The sequence below is a fragment of the Cervus canadensis genome, chromosome 12, assembly GCF_019320065.1.
Source record: "Cervus canadensis isolate Bull #8, Minnesota chromosome 12, ASM1932006v1, whole genome shotgun sequence".
In the NCBI taxonomy this organism is placed as follows: Eukaryota; Metazoa; Chordata; class Mammalia; order Artiodactyla; family Cervidae; genus Cervus; species Cervus canadensis.
The window spans coordinates 23,387,882-23,410,362 of NC_057397.1; the positions used below are offsets into that span (position 1 = coordinate 23,387,882).

At 47.9% G+C, this 22,481-nt stretch overlaps 1 protein-coding gene across 4 annotated transcripts in view; it reads left to right on the forward strand.

Moving 5' to 3' along the window:
• The window catches only part of FAM110B (family with sequence similarity 110 member B), a 139,007-nt gene extending 118,446 nt beyond the window's left edge, over nt 1–20,561 (forward strand). For all 4 annotated transcript variants that reach the window (XM_043483192.1, XM_043483191.1, XM_043483193.1 and 1 more), the window contains one exon: nt 17,699–20,561. In XM_043483192.1, the coding sequence (XP_043339127.1) occupies nt 18,012–19,151 (1,140 nt within the window). In that variant the 5' untranslated portion in view covers nt 17,699–18,011 and the 3' untranslated portion in view covers nt 19,152–20,561. The remainder of the gene's footprint in view (nt 1–17,698) is intronic.
• The last annotated feature ends 1,920 nt before the right edge of the window (nt 20,562–22,481 follow it).

Genomic DNA, 22,481 nt, shown 5'->3' on the forward strand with positions numbered 1-22,481 from the left:
CAGCCTGGGACGTCTCCATAACTGTTGAGGGCTGTATGAGGGCACATGCTTTTAGAAAACAGATGGACCTGGGGTTGCTCCTTCAACTGATCAGCTTTAGGCAAGCCACTTAGACCTTCTGAGACTCAGTGTCCCCACCTGCTAAGTGGGACAGGTGATACCCTGTTGATTCTAAGGTGTCCATCTATCTGGCATGAAGTGTCACAGAAGGATGGTTCCCCATGAAAGATTTTCACTGCTTTTTCCCCCTTCAAGTTTAGTGGTGATGCCCGTTCAGACACCTGGAAGCTCTGAACATCAACAACCACCTTTGGCCCCAAAGCAAAGTAATTCTCTTTCTTGTTAAAAAAAGAAAACTGCATGTCTCTCTAAGCATATTTAAACAATGCCAGAGACTGAAGCTTAAAAGCCAAATCCCATTTTTTCACTTTGAATGAGTCATTTTTCTTTAGTAAACAGGAATGAGAAACTTACAGTTAATCAAGATAGAGGCAGATAGTTTCATTTGAAAAGAAAAGCATGAAGGAATAGTGTTAGAAAAGCATATTCCATTTGAATGAATATTGAAGGTAGAGTTTTCAGATCTCATGAAAGGTTTTTGTCCAGCAATGTGTATAGTTTTCAAGGTATTTATCAGATTACTTTTCATATAGATTTTTTAAAAATTATCATCATCCTTAGAAAGCCTCTTCAGTGAGCTGGCTTTGTTTGTTTTGGCAGCAGGCATAGGGAGGTGGGGAGGTACAAGCAAAGCCTTTTTGATAGTTTTAGCTTTTTATTCTTTTTTTTTTTTCAGCTGCACCGCACAGCACAGGGGATCTTAGTTCCCCCACCAGGGATCAGGCCCATGGCGCTGCATTGCAAAGCAGCTTAACCACTGGACGGCCAGAGAAGTCCCTTAGCTTTATCACATCCTGTGCTGGACATGAGTCAAACAAGGAGACTCTGATCTCCACTGTCCTGCATGGTCCAGAGCTGCGCTGGGCAGACCAGAGCGGGCACCCTGCCCCCAGGTGGGGGAAGGGGCACTACCCCACTCCACAATCAGGACTGCAAGGGGAGCCCCAGGGAGGTGGGAGGGGACCCAGAATGAAAGGTCAGAAAAGGCTTCACAGTGGGCCTGGGGACACTGGCAAGGCTCTGGTAGCGCCCTGGTAGAGGAGGACTGGGGGAAGCCAGGGCAGGGAGCAGAAAGGGCAGGCGGGCATCAGAGAGCAAGCCCAGGAGGAGGGGATCCTGGGGCAGGTGAGGATGGACAGGCAGAGCATGTAGCAGTCTGGCCATCTGCCTGCTGCTGTCCTTCCAGTCGGCTCAGAGCAGAGCCGGAGCAGGCCTGGGCATGGTGGAATGACGGCATCAACCGTTCCCAAGCACCTTGTCACTGGACCCAGAGTAACATTTCAGGTGCAGACTGTGGTGAAGCCTTACCCGGTGCCGTTCTAGGCTTGAAAATGGTTTATGTGAGACACGTTAAGTGCTAAAGATTAAAATACATGCTGCAGAAATAGGTGCTAGACTTGCGTGTCTTACTTTGAAAAGTATTTGTCTCACCATTCCGTCTGAATCCTTAATGAAAAAATACTGCTTCTCTTTTCTGAGTACACTTGAGACAAGGAACTAGTTATTCTAACAACTGCTGAACTTTTCCAGAACCAAAAACGATTCCAGAGATGGAAAATAATTCTAAGTGTTGTTTGGCAAACGAGATCAGCCATACTCGCTCTTGTTTTTAAGAGTTGGTTCCACTGTAAAACTCAACCTTGTGTTGACTTCCCTTTGGACCATATTTGTGTTCTAAGCACAGTTCAGGGCTAATGTGCCCACTAAGTTGTGAAAAAACAGTTCGGGTGCATTTCTGGGCTGGTGCCTCTAGCTCTCCAGTCGGAAGAAGGCACTTGTAATATTGTTTCAAATTTGTAAACAGTGCATCCTGAGGTTCACTTCCTAGGTTTTTTTATCTGAGACTATCCTCTGTGTGTGTGTGTGTGTGTGTGTGTGTGTGTGTGTGTGTGTGCACACTCATGCTCAGTCGTGTCCCACTCTTTGCGACCCCTTGGACTATAGCCTGCTAGGTTCCTCTGTCTATGAAATTTTGAGCCTTTACTATACAAAACGATGAGCTCGCTAGTCTACTGAAGTGAAAGAGTTAGTTGCTCAGTCATCTCTGATTCTTTACAGCTCCATGGACTATAGCCCACCAGGCTCCTCTGTCCATGGGGTTTCCCAGGCAAGAATAGTGGACTGGGTAGCAGTTCTTTCTCCAGAGGATCTTCCCAACCCAGGGACTGAACCCAGGTCTCCCACACTGGGGACAGATTCTTTGCCATCTGAGCCACCAGGGAAGCTTTGCATTTTAGATTTTAGTTCACCTGGTACCTGTTTTAGTGAGCGCCTACTGTGTGCACCGCTGGGGGCTTTGGTAGAACTGGCCATGAAAAGCAAGTTCCCCTTGCTCTCCAAATGCTCTGTGTCACGCACAGAATGAAACATGGTCTATGTTCCCATTGTTCTTTTCAGTCTCATTATTTTCATCAGAGTTTGGCTAACTTTGGTGGATCTGCAGTCACTGGTGTCAAGAAAGAAATGCGTGGAACTCAGTTATTAAACATTTCACCTTCTCTGCATGCACATTTACACCGTGAGCGAGTAACAGGATTATTTGATTTAACAAGTTTAAACGATTTCTTATCTTCTTCCTGCTGGGGAAAGAAGCTGGTTCTTAGCAGTGAGTGGCCAAGAGAGTAGGTCTTAGATCTTAGGAAGTACAATTTCATCAGTGTGGTTTCCTAATGTAAATATACTCACAGTATTTAAATGTAAACCATTTAGAATTACATCCCATGTATTATTTTGAGAGCAGGAGTGATGCTGTGACCTGGGAAGATGGACCAGGGTATAGGCATAGAGATCAGGTGTGGAACCCACAGCCGCCCGGTAGTCTCTCAGACAACGTTGTTGCTATCTTTGGACATCAGTTTCCTCATCTATGCATGTGCTCAGCTGCTAAGTCACGTCCAACTCTTTGCAACCCCATGGACTGTAGCCCACCAGGCTCCTCTGTCCATGGGATTCTCTAGGCAAGACTACTGGAGAGGGTTGCCATGCTCTCTTCCGGGGGATCTTCATGACCCAAGGATGGAACCTGCATCTCCTGCGTCTCTTCTTTACTGCGAAGCCACCTGGGAAGCCTATTCTTCATCTGTAAACTGGGGATAATAACACTTGCTTTAGAGATCTTGGTGGGATTGAATTTTGAAACCTAGAAAACACATTAGTACAGTTCTCTGTACATTAATACACGTGTCTGTATTAGTCACTCAGTCATGTCTGACTCTTTGCGACCCCATGGACTGTAGCCCACCAGGCTCCTCTGTCCATGGAATTTTGCAAGCAAGATTACTGGAGTGGGTAGCCATTCCCTCCTCTAGGGGGTCTTCCCAACCCAGGGATCGAACCCAAGTCTCCTCCATTGCAGGCAGATTCTTTACCATCTGAGCCACCAGGAAAGTCCCTACATTAAATATATGGTACATGCTTAATAAGAAATGATCATTATGAACAGGTTAATTTTTAAGCATAACTTAGATAGTGATTTTTCTAATACATTCCTGGTGGATTTGGTCCACTCCCCCCAAATCACTGATTTACTTTTTCTTCTTTCAAGTTGATATGTGTCACTGTTTTAACTCATTTATTTCACAGTACTTACACACATATTTAAAACATATTTATTTCCTTTACCCCAAGGCTGTTCATTAGAAATTGAAAATATTTTCACAAAGAAAGTTTCTGCCTGAATTGCCACTCTGCTACAATTGTCATAGAGTATGTATAAATTTACAGCCAAAGAAAAATGCAACATGCAGAGTGTACATGCCTACAGTCCATGTCAGTGGGAGAAGGGGACACAGTGTCCCCAGAGCCACACAGTGCTGGATTCTGGTCTGGGTACCATTTACATTTGCTGGTATAGGGGGATCAGACCTTTCATAAGGGGGTGATGGTGACGATGGATGAGATGGTGAATGTGAGCCCAGAAATGGAGTCTTTGTGTGGGTGTGCTCAGTCACTCTGCTGTGTCCAACTCTGTGACCCCATGGACTGTAGCCCACCTGGCTCCTCTGTCCATGAAATTCTCCAGGCAAGGATACTGGAGTGGGTTGCCATTCCCTATTCCGGGGGAACTTCCTGACCCAGGGATTGAACCTGTGTCTCTGCATCTCTTGCACTACAGGCAGATTCTTTATCCCCGTGCCTCCTGGGAAGCCCGGGGTTTCCGTAAGCTGCTACTAACGTTCACAATACTTGAGTGTGTTGAGACGTCATTGCTGCTGCTAGACGGTGCTCCTGATCTGCCTAACTGGGGAGCCAGTTAACTCTTGCGTGCATGCTCAGTCACTCAGTCATGTCCAGCTCTTTTTGACTCCATGGTCCACTGCCTTCCAGGCTCCTCTGACCATGAGATTCTCCAGGCAGGAATACTGGAGTGGGTTGCCATTTCCTTTTCCAGGAGATCTTCCCCACTCAGGGATCAAACCCAAGTCTCCTGCATTGGCAGGTGGATTCTATACCACGAGCCACCTGAGAAGTCCCTCAGCTAATGCCTAGCCTCACGTTAACTAGCTGGTCTCCTGACCTGAGACCTGAGGGTGCTGGTGTGTGGGACGGGCCAGGCCTCCACTGGACTCTGGGTTCATAAAAAGTTTGGTGTGCCTCGCATGTACTTGTAGCCGGACAGAGACTGCCTGAAGCACTTATGGGAAAGGACTAAAGAGGCTGAAAATAGGATCATTCTATGTTTCTGTGGATAAGGCCAGCAGTCCTATTGGGCTGTCATTAGGAATTCAGTTACCCTGCTTTTAAATTACTTGTCTTTTTTTTCTATTGAGGAAGCCATTGTATTTCCAAGCAATTTTTGGTGCTGGTTCCATGCAGCCCCGACTTCTGACATCTCAGTGCTGGGCAGGAACCCCTGCCCCCCACATCCACACAAGTTGGTGGCCCTGTTAGAGCAAAACTTTCTTTGCCTTTGGTTAAGACTGTTGAACCAGAAATACAATTTTTCTTCTGATTGTTGATTTCATTTTAATTGTCTTAAATAAAGAGAAGGGCATTTTAAAACAAACTCATAACATTTTCTTTTTTAGAGTGGACTTACTAACAAATGAAGCCTGTGAACAAGTTTTCTAAGTAACCTTGGAGAATGACATTAAAGTCAAGGCTCCATTCTGGACTGAGATTTAACCAGCTGCTTTTCTCCTATCAATTTTAGATTTGATTTCATTTTTAATAATGGTTTTATTATTTACTCTAGGCTGTTTCACTTGCACAACTGTTTGTTTTGAAATCTAAAACCACATATTTTCATTGAAACTCAAATAAAAATGGGGTCACAACAGTGACCTTGTAGACAGAAACTGCCTAGTCAACCCACTTTGACAGAAATAGCACCCACGCTATCTCCTGAGAGCAATGGAATCGTTTTAAGACAAAAGATCATTCAGTTACCGTAAAGCTTGAAATGTAATGATGGGGGGTGACGGTGCCAAGTTGTGGATATGGGGGCGAAATTTAATAACAGCTCGTATTGCCTGAACAGACGGGCTGCCCCGCCTGACCCTTTCAGCGCACTCCCTCGCGGAATTCTCACCACAGCCCCGGGACGTGTAGGCATTATTACGGTCAGCATGTCGTCAGGAGGAAACTGAGGCATACTTGGTAAATGTGCCCAGGGTCACAGAGCTGTTACGTGCCAGACTCCAGAGTAAATGAGGTTGACCTTAGACCCGGCTCTGGCTCTGAACTGAGGGGCTCAGCATCAACAGGCCTACAGATGCCACCTGGACCCTTTCTACTGTCTGGCCTAGATTCATGAGGAATGAATGGGCAGTGAATGTCCTCTTTTCTCAGGCCCCAAGAATGCACCCTGAATTCTCCTCTCCACCTTTGGGATGAAGTCTCAGACACCACCAGTAGCCTCTTCAGTTCATCTTCAATAATTCAGAGTCCTTAGATCAGTTTCAGGAGTGAAAGACTGAAAACCTCCAGCCTCTCTCATCCTGTTTGGGCCGCCTCTCCGTTTCCCAGCTCAGGCCTTCTGTTGGCTTGGAAATCTCAGTGGAGGCAGGGGCTTCACAAACCTGTGGGTTTTCCCTCTTCCCCCTTTCCAGCTCATTATTAGGTGTCACTTCTAACCTGCGCTTCCCTGGTGGCTCAGACGGTAAAGAATTCGCCTGCACTGTGCGAGACCCAGGTTCCAACCCTGGGTGGGAAATATCCCCTGGAGAAAGAAACAGCTACCCACCTCAGTATTCTTGCCTAGAGAATTCTATGGACAGAGAAGCTCGGCAGGCTACAGTCCATGGGGCCGCAAAGAGTCGGACACAACTGAGCAACTTTCACTTTCACTTTTCTGACCTGGGGGCAGCCCCATGAGGGTCTGTGAAGATGGCAGGGTCCTCTCCTTGGCTCTGTACCTGGTGTCCCCGCGCATGGGGGAGCCCGGAGCTGGGTCTCTTTGGGAGCTTTTGGGTTCCCTGGGCGCAGCCACCAGTCTCCCACCTCTGGGGGTGCTCACAGCCTCCCCTCAGTGCAGGGCTCTCAGTTCCTTCTAAGATAACCCTAGACTGGGACTTCCCTGGGGCTCCAGTGGTTAAGACTTCGCCTTCCAATGCAAGGGGTGTGGGCTCGATCCCTAGTTGGGGAGCTAAGACCCCACATGCCTTGCAGCTAACAAACCGAAATATAAAACAGAAGCCATATTGTAACAAATTAATAAAGACTTTAAGAATGGTCCACGTTTAAAAAAAAAAAATTTTTTTTTTTAAAGATAACCCTAGAACACCTTTCCCCAAGGGCTCGTGTGGCCCAGAAAACCAGCACTTTGTACTGGTGGAAATGGAGCTTCCTCTGGCCGATGTCCTGGGGTAGAGGGTCCAGCACAGACCCTGTGTCTAACCCTTTCAGATTCTATCAGCTCTGTGTCAGGCTTTCTGGAAGAGTGAGGGGTCCTGAGTCCAGCCTCAGCCTATTTGAGATGGGGGTGGGCACAGGCCATGGTCCAAACCACTGCTCTGAGCAGAGAACCAAGGTGGCCTGATACCGGTTCCTTAAGTGATGTTGTCTTCCACTCCTTCTTTGCCCCTGACATCACACCAAAGTGAAAGTGAAAGTCACTCCAGTCATGTCTGACTCTTTGCGACCCCATGGGCTATACAGTCCATGGAATTCTCTAGGCCAAAATACTGCAATGGGTAGCCTCCCAATCCAGGGATCAAACCCAGGTCTCCCAAATTCCATTGTGGGTAGATTATTTACAAGCTGAGCCATCAGGAAAGCCCAAGAATACTGGAGTGGGTAGCCTATCCCTTCTCCAGGGGGTCTCCCCAACCCAGGAATCAAACCGGGGTCTCCTGCATTGCAGGCAGATTCTTTTTACCATCTGAGCTACCAGCCCCGACGTCACACCAAAGCTCCTGGTAACAAGTTGTACCCGCTCCCCTCCTCCATGCAGACTCTCTCAGGTCACAGCGCCACCTGGAGGCTGTTTCCGTAACGCAGTACATGACTGTCTAATTTTCACACATTGATCCAAATACCAGTGCAAGTGTGTGCTGCCCAACCGTGTGTCCAGCACGCCCTAGGAGAGCCGAAGGGTGGGCTCTACTCCTTGGTACACACCCATGAAGGTCTGAGAAGGCAGAGTTGGCCTCTTGGCATCTCTTCACTATTCCAACCTACGTTTCTATCCTCCAGCTGCACAGAATGGATGTCAGAAGAAACAAGGCTTAAAGGACCTGCTGAAAGGTGGAGAAATAGTTTACCCAACAGGTGAAAAATGAAAACAAAGTAATGAAAATGCAGGGGCAAGGATTCTTTTATTATGTAGCACATGAAGACCCTCTCCAGCTAACTGAAAGAGTAAGCTGAAAACTGGGATACTGGAATCAAAAGCTTAAATGTTATTAGGACAAGTCCATGGTTTCTGAGAATATTCAGAGTGAGAGTGTTTTTGGCAGAAGACGATTTCATTTACAGCTTGGAGCTGATTGCTGATGGCAAGGCTGAGGTCAGAAGAGAGAAGATCCAGCCATCAGGAGCTGAGGAATTGCAGCAGGCGATAAGCAAGGAGGCACGTCACTCAGTAATTGAAAAAGTACAGGTCCCACCGAAAGAGTGGTGGTTTGGGCTTAATGCTTCCAGATGTCTGGGCCTCTCATTTCTTAGTTTCCATTTGATTTATCTTGTGCAAATTCAGTCTTTTTCGGATACGTGCTTTTGTTACTCCGCCGTTTACCTTTTCAGTTTTATAATTCTCCTGTTGCACTCTTTACAAGTTATTTTCACAGCATAGAAGGAGTCACTAAAGGGAATGGCATTGGGAGGGGAAGGAAAAGGGGGTGACAAACATGGCATATTCATATTAAAATGGGTAGGTTAATGTCCTCTAAATGCAATGTCATTGCTTCCTTTAACCCATGGAACTAAGCATTGAATTTAGGAATGCATTTTGCTTCTAAGTAGGTTTTGTGATGACCACAGTATCGTTGGCTGTCTGCGACGTGAATGAGGGAGAGGACGCGTTTCCTGAAATCCCGCTGGTTAGGGTCATCTCAGCAGAGGGAGGGCAGGTGTGTGGATATGCACAGCTGGTTCCATTCTCGTGGGCTCAGGCCTGGGGTGCAGAGAAGAGAAGGAGAAAAGATTAGACTAGTGTCTGCTTCCCACAGATGCTTGTCAGCAGTGGAGCAGGAAGCCCAGAATCGTCCTCCACAGCCCCTTACCCCCCACAACCAGACGGATGCCACGTTCAGACGCATTCAGGGTGGTTTGGCTGTAGACCCAATACCATGTTCAGACCAGTGCAGGTCTTAAAACATCTCTTGAAATCGTCCAGTCTTCCCTCCAACCCCAGAGACACCCGCCTTGTGAGGGTGACACGGATAAGAAGAGCCTCTATGCCCTTATTTAACATTCTCAATTCCCTGAGTAAGTAGGTAGTATCACTGTGCCCATTTTGGAGATGGGAAACCTGAGACCCTGGATGGAGAAGTGACCTGTCCATGGCTGCTCAGCCCTTCCAGGGCAGAGACAGCATCCAGACCTAAAGGTCGTGCCCTTTAGGGGGTCACCCCTTAGAGCCCGCTGCCTCTCCCTCCCCGGGCCAGCTCTGCCCAGCCTCCCTGCAGCTGCTCTGCTCCCCTCTCATCCTGGCCCCTCCCCGCAGCCCCTCCCTCCCAACAACACACCTGACCCTGTCGCTAATGCATCATCACCCTCTAAGGCTCCCCCGTCATGCTGCCTGAAATGCAGAGTCTGTCCACCCCGTTCTCACTTCCGTAGGTCAGTCCCCATGCACCCCTCTCCCCCCAGCTCAGCACTCCGCACTGACCACTGGGTATGTTTCAAGTTTCTCGGATGAACCATGAACTCAGTGGAGAGCTAGCTGCCCTGAGGACAGACGCCCCGTCCAGTTCCCCTCTCCTCCTCTGTCTTCTGATTCCCGAGAAGCGGCGGGCGGGGCAGTGCTCTGACAGTTCTGCCACGCTGATCAACATTATTCAATTAATAGTCATAGTGTGTCTGTTGAATCTTTTTTCTAAATTGTCAAGACTTTCCTGTTTCTTTACATCTTACACATAATTGCGCAGTCACTAGGTACTAATGGATTGAGTCAACCCAGCCCACGGTTCCGTAAGCACCATTAGATTTTGAGTGCCTTTATCTTGCATTTATAAAGAATTCAAAAGTTAATGCTGTTGTGGGAGACTATATTCTTATTTCAATGAGGCTTCTCTGCTTTTAAATGGAAAAAAACCAAGATTACAGTTATGAAGGTGGCCCCAGTCAAGTTGGAATCTTAACGGCCGACGTCAGTAGGCTCAGATGCTGTTTCCAGAAAACCAGGAAGCAACACGGGACACGTTTACTTGGATTGTAAACATTTTGTGATCTGACCTTTAGGAAGCTAAGAAAGTTACTCTTCCAGAACTCTTTTTAACCTCAAAGGTAAACGGCTTCTTTGCTCTTTGCCTCCAAGACCGTTTGTTGTTGTTCAGTCGCTAAGTCGTGTCCAACTCTTTGCAACCTCACGGACTGCAGCACACCGGCTTCCCAGTCCTTCACCATCTCCCCGAGCTTGCTCAAGCTCATGTCCATGAAGTCAGCGGTGCCATCCAACCATCTCATCCTGTCATTCTCTTCTCCTGCCTTCAATCTTTCCCAACATTAGGCTCTTTTTCAGTGAGTTGGCTCTTCACTTCAGGTGCCCAAAAAACTGGAACTTCAGCTTCAGCATCAGTCCTTCCAATGAATATTCAGGACTGATTTTCTTTAACATTGACTGTTTGCTTTTGCAAGCTAGTCCAAGAGTTCTGCAAAAGAGTTTTGCAAAAGAATCCAAGGGACTCTTGAGAGTCTTCTCTAGCACCACAATTCAAAATTATCAATTCTTCAGCGCTCAGACTTGTCTAGGTCCAGCTCTCACATCCATACATGACTACTGGGAAAACCACAGCTTTGACTATACCGACCTTTGTTGGTAAAGTGATGTCTCTCCTTTTTAATATGCTGTCTGAATGTTTGAATGGAAGGCATTTTCAAGCTCGCCAAATTCAACACATTTTCGTTTTCATAGATGAGATCCAGACACCGAGATGTGAGGTGACTCAGAATGGAATTAGTCAGACTCCCTCTTTAAAGCCATTTCCACCTTTTCTTCTGCCATAACACACATGAGAAATGATCAGTGTTCATGTACTGAAGGAGCTTCTACTCATAAATCAGGGATTGTGTTCCATCCCAGGATCCTTGCTGCATCTCCAGGACTTTGTTCTCACCTAAAGTTTAAAGATCAGTTAGGTGTTAACTGTTTGGTTCTCTTTACTTACCAGGAGCGCGTGGCCCATGATTGAATTTTAAAATAAAGAGCCATCACTCAGAGATCTGGGTTTGCTGCATCAACAATGAAGGCCATTCCCCGTGGCAGTCCTGTAGCTGGAGACCCTTCCACAGAGGCCACAGTCACCGTGGACTGCCTGACCTCAGAATCACGGGATGCACGTTGCCTGGGTTACAGGAATTGGCTTTATGCATTTTTCACATAAACTGTGTGGACATCAGCTCATTTTCTATCCCTCACTGCTCCCCAGGTTGTAATTACTCTGAGACCAGTGTACTGGGTCTCCCCAGTGTCCCATACATCAGCTCAGATCCTGGTCTCTACCTAACCACCCAGTGAGGAGCTGGCAGATGTGAAGTTAGAAGGATCCAGGCCACTCTGGTTTTAGAAGTTTCAGTGTGCTGGGATGGCTGTTTCCACGCCTCCAATGCCAGACTTTTACTCTGTAAGAGACCAGAAAGCCGGGCTCACATCCTCTGTGCCAGTGTCTAGGACCTACTCTGATGCTCACCCCTACAGGACTCAGAGTCTTTCCCATTCCTCTTCCACCCAAAGGCTGGACCCATTTCCCAGGCACCACCTGGGGTCTGATGAGAAAGGCAGAATCTGAGGTTCACCCCAACCTGCTGAGTCAGACTCAGGGTGTCGGGCAGATCCCCAGAAGCACAGGCACATCTAAGTCTGAGAGGCATCGCCAGAGCCGGCAGGGAGCCACTTTGTCTTCACCCCTGGGTCCTCTGTCCCCAGCTGGCTCTGCACCCCTTCAGCCCTCCCCACACAGATAATGTGGCCCCTCCAGCCCCAGTCCTCTCCATCAGGAAGAAGCAGGCAGGGAGGGCTGTGCCCACGATGCCCCCCGGGCCGGGCTGCTGTTGAGTTCACGTTGCCCTGACTCAGAGAACTGCCCTATGCTCTGGTTCTGCAACATTTTCTCCTCCAGTTCTTTTTATGCTTTCATGACATTCTCAATGAATATTCAGTGGAGTAGAATGTAGGCAAAATGGTCTGTGAATGGGAGTTTTCCTCAGGCTTCTATTCTGCCTCCTTAGCCCTCCACCAGGGATCAAGCAGGATTGGATAATTACTAATACTTTAGTCGATGAAACCCTACTTGGCTGAGATCAAATTTTCCTCCCCTGAAACAAGATGAAGAGGCAAAGAGCCCCCTCCGGGCCTGCTCCCACCAGTGCCCAGGCACTCCTGCAGGCCTGCTTTGACATCAGAGTTCCAATGAGCCGGCCGTCAGGAGAGGGTCTTGTGCCTGGTCACAGCTCATGAACACAGGTCACGGTTATCACATCTGTGACATCACAGTGTAACTCCAGGTTTCCGGGTGTCTTCAATGTGAGTCTACACTCCAAAACACCAGGTGGTCTATACTGCTGTGTGCCAGCCAGCACTGTTGAAGCACCAAGAAGTGAAAGAGCAGAATTAAGGATTATGACACGATTAAGAGAAGGCACACTCTTTGCCACCATCATTATTTTTTAAGTAGGTTCAGTGCGTCGACTCAAATAGGTAGGAAACATCAGTTGTGCCATATGGGGCTTCCCAGGTGGCGCTAGTCATAAAAATCCACCTGCCAATGCAGGAAATATAATGCCGGGGTCCAGCCCCGGCGGAGTCCAGGGGTTCCCTTCGGATGAGTGGCGTCGGCAAAGAAAAGAAAGCCAGTCTTGGTTGAGTGTAGGATCAAGACTACTTTATTCTTTTACATCAGTGCTTATATATCCTAAAACCAATAATCCTTTAAAGAGGTTTAAGGAGGGGGGAATGATAAGATTGTACCAGGTGCATAATCATGGGTTACATCATAAATAACTTTCCAGAACAGCCAATACCTACACATAACTTTTAAACAATTCAATGGCAGCAGCTAGTCAACTGTGAAAAGCCATCTACAAACCTTATCTTGGGAAGCTCAGCCCTGGGCAACTTAGCTCTGGTATGTAATCCTAAGGGTCAGAGGTCTCATGAATTCCCTCGTGATCACACCCTAAGGAATCTTCTCAATCTGTAATGGACTCTATCTACTTTTGCTTATGGGATAGATAGGCCTGTTTATTGGGACCCATGTGCCCCCAGGGACTGTGTTGCTGCCATGCAAAGGTTTCAAGGAGGGATTTTAGGTAAGAGTCAGACTAGTTTTTAGGGAACATAGAAGAACGCCAAGCATCAAAAGATGAAAGGACGAAGGCCTGGGGGTGGATGGTGGGGCGGTCTCGAGAAACCCCCGGAGGTCCGGACGCCTTTGCGTGCCAGCTCCTTGAACCCAGACCTTGTCATGGGCGGGGTTTCTCTCGCCAGCTCCAGACAATACAAGAGACTCGGGTTTGATCCCTAGGTTGGGAAGATCCCCAGGAGGAGGAAATGGCAACCTATTCCAGTATTCTTGCCGGAAGAACCCCACGGACAGAGGAGCCTGGCAAGCTACAGTCCTTGGGGTCACAAAGAGTCAGACACAACTGAGCACATTATCCTATACCCAACCAGTTCCTACAGCTTTTTCTGTGGCTTTTGATGCTGCTTATAAGATGCTTTCCCCCATCCCCAAAGAGTTTAAATTAAAACTTTTCAACTGTGACCACAGTCATGTCTAGACATCATCAGTGTGTTGACTATTATAAGGGAAATTGGGAATGACAGGAAAGACAGGAGAGGGGGTAGAAACAGAAAGGAAATGGAGTGTAAAGTGGTTACAAATAATAACTTTATCTAACGCAAACCTCTCAGGTGGGTTTTATGTCTGGTAACACACCCTCACACAGCCCACCCCACCCCCGTGCATGCCTGGAGGAACCATCCTCAGGCTGTCTGCCTGTGTCCACCCATTCTCAGGGTTTCTGTTACATGAAGATGGAAGGTAGGGTGGAAGGAAGACAAGCTTTCTGGGGAATGCTTCCTAGAACAGAGCCTGGGAGTCCTGGGCCCTCGGTCCTGAGAATGCAGAGGGATGAATCTCATTTAGTTTGAATGGTACCAAAGCCCCCTGGACGAACAGGTGGGCATGCTGGAAAGTCAGTTGGGGTGGATATTTTGGGGGTTCCAGTCCAAATATGGTGGACTTAGAAAGAACACTATTGTGTAGGCCAGAGTGAGCTCTAGTGCCAGTGGATGCTATGTGATAACTACAGCTCATCATCTGAAAAACCTTCCCATAAGAACAGTAAGTGCTGGAATCATAGAACAGTCTGGTCACAGGCCAGTATTCCTATGGGCCCTTTTTGAAATTGGAAATAACTCACTCATTCTTGGGTTTCCCAGTTGACACTAGTGGTAAAGAACCCACCTGCCAATGCAGGAGACTTAAGAGACACGGGTTTGAAAGCTGGGTGGGAAAGATCCCTGAAGGAGGAAATGGCAGCCCACTCCAGTATTCTTGACTGGAGAGTCCATGGACAGAGGAGCCTGGTGGGCTTCAGTCCATGGGGTCACACAGAGTTGGACATGTCTGAAGTGACTACTCACACACTCATTCTTGGCTGCTCAGAACCTCGTGCTTTTAGAGGGAGAAGGACTAATGGGGATCTCATCCAAGCACTCATGTCACAAATGAGGAGACGAAGCCCCAGGGAAAGGGGCCCAGGCTCTGCCCACCATCACCCGATGGGTGATCTTCCCACTTGCTGGAGGTTTGCAGTGGTTCTTAGTCACAAAGCTGATGGGCATAGATGTCCGTTACCTCCTTCACTCTGCTCCTGAATCTTCCAGCACTGTCCCTCCCGCAGACACATTTTGGAAGCTGCAGTGATAAGCAGTGAAAATGTTACATGCGCCTAGGAAAAACAAGTCCTCTCATGGGGGCCCTCAGGTTCCCTGGGGGCGGTCCAGTGGGGTTACCTCTGAGCCCAGACTCTTCTCCTGCTCTGGCTCCCCACCCTGTCTGTGGAGGACTGGCTCCATGGGGGAGGCGCACCCAGGCAGTGAATGAGTGGACCCCCAGGCTCTGAGGAGGAATCCTCACTCCTCTGGCATTTCATTCAAAATATGTTCAAAGAAACAATCCTACTTCATCTTCATAAGAGGAGATGGTTTTTTAAAAACTAAATTGAAGTATCATAATAGCACCACACAATTAAAGGAAATCATTAGGAGGAATTGCCTTGAGGCTTCTTAAATCTTGCATAGGAAAATATTTTTATTAGAATGAATCCATTTGCAGATTACTGAAATGGTCTCTAACAAAACATGACGATGAGTGTTCTTAGAGACTGAGTTTTCAAAGATGTTAAGGAAAACTATCAGCCCCCGCCCAAGCTTATTTTAATAGACACTTCCTTTTCTTACCATGAGAGCAGATGATTTTATACTAATACCACTTTATTTATTTTGTAAATTAGTTACTGGATATGTTAGTTGAATCAGTTCAGTTCAGTCGCTCAGTCGTGTCCGACTCTTTGCAACCCCATGGACTGCTGCATGCCAGGCCTCCCTGTTCATGACCAACTCCCAGAGTTTACTCAAACACATGCCTATAGAGTCGGTGATGCCATCCAACCATCTCATCCTCTGTCATCCCCTTCTCCTCCTGCCTTCAATCTTCCCCAGCATCAGGGTCTTTTCAAATGAGTCAGTTCTTCGCATCAGGTGGCCAAAGTGTTGGAGTTTCAGCTTCAGGATGTTAGTTGAATACTTACTCTCTTAATACTCCTAATTATAACCAACGATGCTGAGTGGGTCTGAACCAGTTTTTGGAATGCTGATGCGCTCCATCAGTGTTCTCTGCCAACAGTGACAGAGAGTTAGTTGGTGCTCAGAGGGCTGCAGAGACAAATGTGACACGGTATCATGTGCTAACTAGTAGTTAGCACGCTAAGTCATGTCTGACTCTGCGGCCCCATGAACTGCAGCATGCCAGGCTTCCCTGTCTTCCACTGTCTCCCAGAGTTTGCTCAAATTCAGTCCATTGACTCGGTGATGCCATCCAACCATCTGGCCCTCTGTCACCTCGTTCTTCTGCCCTCAGTCTTTCCCAGCATCAGGGTCTTTTCCAATAAGTCAGCTCTTTGCTTCAGGTGCCCAAAGTACTAGAGCTTCCACTTCATCATCACTCCTTCCAATGAATAATCAGGATTGATTTCCTTTAGGATGGACTGGTTTGATCTCCTTGCAATCCAGGTGACTTTCAAGAGTCTTCTCCAGCACAACACTTTGAAAGCATCGATTCTTCTGTGCTCAGCCTTCTTTATGGTCCAAGTCTCATGTCCATACATGACTCCTGGAAAAACCATAGGTTTGACTAGACGGACCTTTGACAGCAAAATGATGTCTCTGCTTTTTAATATGCTGTCCAGGTTTGTCATAGCTTTCCTTCCAAGGGACAAGTGTCTTTTAAGTTCATGGCTGCAGGCACCATCTGCAGTGATTGTGAAGTCCAAGAAAATAAAATCTGCCACTGCTTCCACTCTTTCCCTTTCTGTTTGCCGTGAAGTGATGGAATCAGATGCCATGATCTTAGTTTTTTCTAATATTGAGTTTCAAGCTAGCTTTCTCAGTCCCTCATTAAGAGGCTCTTTAGCTCTTCTTCACTTTCTGCCACTAGAGTGGTATCATTTGCACATCTGAGGTTGTTGATGTTTCTCCTGGCAAGCTTGATTCCAGCTTGTGATTCATCCAGCTGGACATTTCACTTGATGCACTCTGCGTGTAAGTTAAATAAGCAGGGTGACAATACATAGGCTTGTCATACTTCTTTCCCAATTTTGAACCAGTCAGTTGTTCCATGTCTGGTTCTAACTGTTGCTTCCTGACTCATGTACAGGTTTCTCAGGAGACAGGTAAGTGGTCTGTTACTCCCATCTCTTTAAGTAGAAAGATTTATCTTGGGAGTATTAATAAGTGTTTCACTGTAGTGGTCTTGGTGGGGGGTGGGGGAGTCAAGTTGTTCAGAAGGCCATAAATAAGACCCATGAATGCTTAACTATTATACAAATTTTCTATAAAGTAACATATTTAGGTATGATTTACACCTACAGCTTGTCTTCTTAGTTCTCTGGGGGACTTGGTAAAATACATACAAAAAACTTGATTTCTGCCCATTGTGTGAAAAATTATGGAGCATTTATAATCAGACTGTCTATTTATATGGTTGATCTAGAAGTATTTCTAGTGGGTTTCGTGTCAGTTTGGTGCTAGTTTAGTTAAAAATAAGCTTTGTTATTTAATGAGATGAACTTAGTACACATTCCGTTTACAGGAGATGGTGTTTTCAAATACACTGGTTAGCAAAAATAAGATAAACATGCTGACTTTTAAAAAACCGTGAGTGATTACTGTCGTTTCTTGCCATCTTTTAAGTTTTTGAAGCGTTAGGTGCTTGTTAAAGTGTTAGAGTGACAGAAGTCAGAAGTTTTGCTTCATTGCAAAACAGGCATCTTAGAAGTCAAGGAGACTGTACCCTAAGCAGATAAGAGAGCCGCAGGAATCCAGTGGCATGTCATGAAGTGGGAACTGGGCTTTGGGGACCCGCATTTCTACTCTCATCTGGTGTTTCCTAGGTTTGGATTTAAGTGATGCCGGGCCGGGCGTGATCGGGAGGCGGGTCTCTCTGATGGGGAGGCGCCGGGAGGAGTTGGCGCGTGGGAAGCCTCCGCCGCTCTTTTTCCGGAGCCGCGCCGGCCTCCGTGCGCCGGGCGCGGGCGGCGGGGCCCCGTGCGGCAGCCGGGATCAGCTCCCTCCCGGGCTGGCGGGGGCGCCCCGGGGCGGGGGCGGCGGGGCGGGGGCGCGAGGCTTCGCTGTTGCTACAGCCGTGATGTCACTCGCCCATCCTAACCCGCGGTTGGTTGTTGTGTGTTTCAGCTCTGCCTGCAGTTGAACACAAAGACCTGGAGGAGACTCCCACATCCTTCGGGGAGGAGAAAGGAGGCGGCGAGGCCCGATTGCAGGAACTTGGGGGCTGGTGGCCTCTGCGCACCGGCCGGCCGGCGAGGGGCCGAGGGGATTAGAGTCCCGGGGCGGTGACCGAGCGGGAGATGAGGCGCTGCCGCCGCCGCTGACCCTCGGTTCTGGAGCAGCCGCTGCGCTTTGTGCTGCCTGCACATGTGTCTGCCCGGCGCATCCGGAGGCGCGCACACGAGCATCCACCACGGCCGCCGGGGAGAGAGTGCCCGCCATGCCCACGGAGAGCCTACAGACAGGTAGCATGGTGAAGCCGGTCAGCCCCGCCGGCACCTTCACGTCGGCCGTGCCCCTGCGCATCCTCAACAAGGGGCCCGACTACTTTCGCCGCCAGGCGGAGCCCAACCCCAAGAGACTCAGCGCCGTGGAGCGGCTGGAGGCAGACAAGGCCAAGTACGTCAAGAGCCAGGAGGTCATCAACGCCAAGCAGGAGCCCGTGAAGCCGGCGGTGCTGGCCAAGCCCCCTGTGTGCCCGGCCGCCAAGCGCGCGCTCGGCAGCCCCACGCTCAAAGGCTTCGGCGGCGGCGGCGGCGGCGGCGCCAAGAGCGAGGGGGGCGCGCCTCGCGAGACCCTGAAGCTGGAGATCCTCAAGAACATCCTCAACAGCTCCGAAGGCTCGAGCGCGGGCTCGGGCCACAAGCACAGCGCGCGGAACTGGCCGGCGCCCCGGGCCGACGCGGCCGAGCTGCACCGGCACTCGTTCGCCGAGTCGCTGCGCGCGCGCCCCGCGCCGGGCCGGGGCAGCCCCCAGGAGGGCGGCTCGCACGTGGGCCGCCGGCCGCCCGAGCCCGCCTCTTCCGCCGCCGCCGACGCCTTTCTGCACGTGTCCCACAGCTCCTCGGACATCCGCCAGGGGCCCGGCGCCAGGCCCTTGAAGGCCATCCTCCCCTGCAGCAGTTCCGCCCCGCCGCTGCCCCCCAAGCCCAAGGTGGCCGCTCCGGCCGCAGTGAAGTCCCCCGAGGCCGAGGCGGCCGAGCCAGCCGGCGGGGTGGGCCGGAGACCCTCGCTGCAGCGCTCCAAGTCGGACCTGAGCGACAGGTATTTCCGCGTGGACGCCGACGTGGAGCGCTTCTTCAACTACTGCGGACTGGATCCAGAGGAGCTGGAGAACCTGGGCATGGAGAACTTCGCGCGGGCCAACTCGGACATCATCTCGCTCAACTTCCGCAGCGCCAGCATGATCAGCTCGGACTGCGAACAGTCTCAGGACAGTAACAGTGACCTTAGGAACGATGACAGTGCCAATGACCGGGTGCCCTACGGCATCTCCGCCATCGAGAGGAACGCGCGCATCATCAAGTGGCTGTACAGCATCAAGCAGGCCAGGGAGTCGCAGAAGGTGTCCCACGTGTAAGAGGCAGCAGCGCGCCCGGAGGGAGGCAGGGGGGGTTCTCTGTCCGCGCCTCGGCACTTGTGAAGATTGTGAGGTCTCCTTGAAGTGTTGTGAGCTTCTCCACTCTCTTTGTGTTGCTTGTTGTGCAATGTCTTTCCAGTTGCATGCCCGCCAACACGGGGACTGACCTGGCGTCCTCGGCTACCATCGCTGCAGAGCCTGGCCGGTCGCGCGTCACCCGCCCCGAAGTGTCAGGCCACATCCTAATTTAGGGCTTCAATCTTTGGCAAAACTGTTTACACGGAAAACGGTATACAACTTCTTCAATATTTATGTGGTTCTAGTGTTTTTATATCCCGCGCTATGGTGTCTTAATTAAAAGTTTTATCAACTGGCTTTTAAGTTGGGAGTAGCATCTTTTTGAATTTAAAAAAACCCAATTTGCCTACATGTGAGACCCAAACGGGAAAATAAATGGGCTCTGCTATCAAACAGATAGTGAGGGATCCCAGAGGACTGGGCTGGGCTTTCTGAGAAAGAAAGTGGGGAATCCGATGTCAGTCATTTACTGTTGACAGTCCTCTTGCCATTTACACAAGTAATGGTTGGGGACACATCGTTCTGTGTCTGATTTGGTGTATAAACGTTGGTGGTTCTGTGTAATACTGACCCCAAGGAAAGACAATCAGATACAATGAAGGGAATTAAATCAGGAGGTTGGGTGTTAGAGGGGTTTGTTACTATTAATCTGATTGGGTTGATTTAGAAATTTCGACTATCAATCATTTGACAGAACTGGCCACCCTAGAGCTGATACTGAATGTTTTTTGTTTTTTTTTTTAAGTTGGTTTTTTGGTTGAGAATTCCAAGTGGATTCTCCTCCCTCCCTTTGTTGTAACTGTTTTATCTGGGAGAGGGGAGTGGGGCTTGGGTGGTGGGAACTACCTGAAGACCACTGAACACAAATGGAAATGCCAGCCATACCAGTTTAGAGCCTTCTCTTCAGAAGTCAGTACCTTTGGGAGCTGAACCAGATCTGGGCAGCATGGCTATGTCCTCATGCATATGTTAACCTGTGAGGCTGTAAGGGACTTGAAACATGACGCTGTGTAGCTTTTCAACCCGAAGATCCCTAGGGCTGCATTTCAGCTTGTTGCCCCATAAGCTGTCCTACAGGTGGTCTAGTTGGCTGTCGGTCAGCTGACAGTCATCCGGCAGTAGCCAAGGGGTCCACCTGGGATGCTCAGCTTCCTCGCTCTTGTAGACACGCCCTGGAGCTCCTAGCAGCACTGCCTTAGCCTTCATCAGCTCATAGGACACTTTTTATGCTGTAAATGTTGTAAGACTTTGTACATACTTCAGTTGTTTATGAAATCTTTAAGAAGAAAAAAAAAAAGAAACGTTACTCTAATAAATAGCTCTGGTGCAGGCTTTCATGGTGGTGGTTTCTCTTTGTCTTTTCCTTCACTCCCTCCACAGAAGTTTCACTTTGGACTGTGAGCCAGAAGGAGACTTTTGAGGGTCTTGAAGAAGCAGCATTTCATTAAATTATTTTCACCATATCCCAATCATTCTGAACAGCTGTATTCTTCATTGTAGTTAGATCAGTGTGCTTTTTTGCTAAAATAGTTTCATCGAGGTTCCTAAAATCTGCTGCTGCTGCTGCTTAGATCACAACTTTCAGTTTTTTATCTTTTCTTAAAATCAGGATTTTTCATATCTTCCACCAAACTCTTAAGTTGTAATTATTTGTTGCAACTTCTCACAGTGGAGTTCTTACAGTGGAGACAGACCTTTGAAATTTATAGCCTCGTTCTTATTTGAACAAACCCAGTTCATTAATGTTACATGTGTTTATATAGTGGTCCACTCATTCATTCATTCATTCCTCTATCAAAAGGGTATATGATGAGTGATTCCCTTTTCAGGCCTTACCATTGACCCAAGACTGCTGTGGTCAACAACACAGTGTCTGCCTCAAGGAACTTAGATTTTCACTTGAATTTTCATTCTAGTGAAGTATCATTCCTCCCAGTGGACCTGTCTTATCTCATGTTATTAATAGGACATTGAGTATTCAACAGCTATTTAATGAATCAAGTTATTTGAAGATTAACATTTTTTAAAGTTGCATATAACATGTAAAAGTAAAAGAAAGGATTATTTTAAAAGTTTCAGAAACAATATGATTTGCTATGATTTGCAACTCTTACACTCACCAACATTTTCCTTTGAAAATCAGACTTGATTCTTTGACTGTCTACTGGTTTTGAATTTTTCTGGTTCTCTTCTTAATTTTAATTCAACAAGAACTCTACTTGCCAGAAGAGTCTGAAATACTGCTCTGAGTGGTGATGGTGCAATGGATTAAAGATAATAGGATGAAAGCTTAATATTTTTATATACACACACATTTTCTTCCTTCATCATTTAGATAGAAATGAAGCCATTTAAAATATTCATGGCTTTAGTATTTATATACCCATCTCTCTCTGGGGCTATTGAAATACCAAAGATAGATGTTACTTTCCTAAAGTAACTGGTGGTGTTGGAGATGAGGGCTTGGCAAATTTACTATCACTGCCTATGCTGTTTTAGTTATAGATTTTGTTTCAGTCTTCCAGTACTTCAAAACCACCTTAACCTGTGTTCTAACAAACCTATAAATCACCCCCACTATTGTTCAGTCTAATCATCTGTGGCCTTTATACCATGAACAAATGTGAAGCTTTGGGTTCTTATGGAATTTGGGAGTTCCTTTTCTTTTTGTCTTTGAAATTAGAGCTTCTATAAAGGATGATTTCAAATGCTTCACATTAAATCTAAGAGTAAGCCACTTCCTAATTGTGAAGTCCTTTTTGCAAAATGCTCACTTTTTTTAGCTCACGGGTGTAAGTATATTGATTGTGCGTGTGTGATGATACTGTTGGTGTGAGTATTGGGCTGTAATATAGTTCAGCCCACTTTTATTCCCCCACACAATGCAGAGTGACGCAGGATTGCACTAGCTGGCCCTAGAGACTAGTTTCATTCTGCAAAGCAGCATATTTTAAGACAATCCTCCCATACCCACCTCTCTATCATTGACTCTGTTCAGGCTCTCATCTTCTCTTGACTGCACTGTTGTTCCTACAACTTTCTAACTGCAGGTCCCCCTCTACCCAGTCAGCCTCTACCCATCCCATTTCTTGCCAAGGATATTATAATCAACTCTGTTCATGTCACTCTTCTAAGTAAAAACATCCCTCCGCTTAAATAAGTTGCTCGTAGGATTAATCCTAACTTCTTAACAAGATCGTCAGGCATCTTGCTGTCAGGCCTCACATTCTGTGTCCCTTTTAGCCACCACGC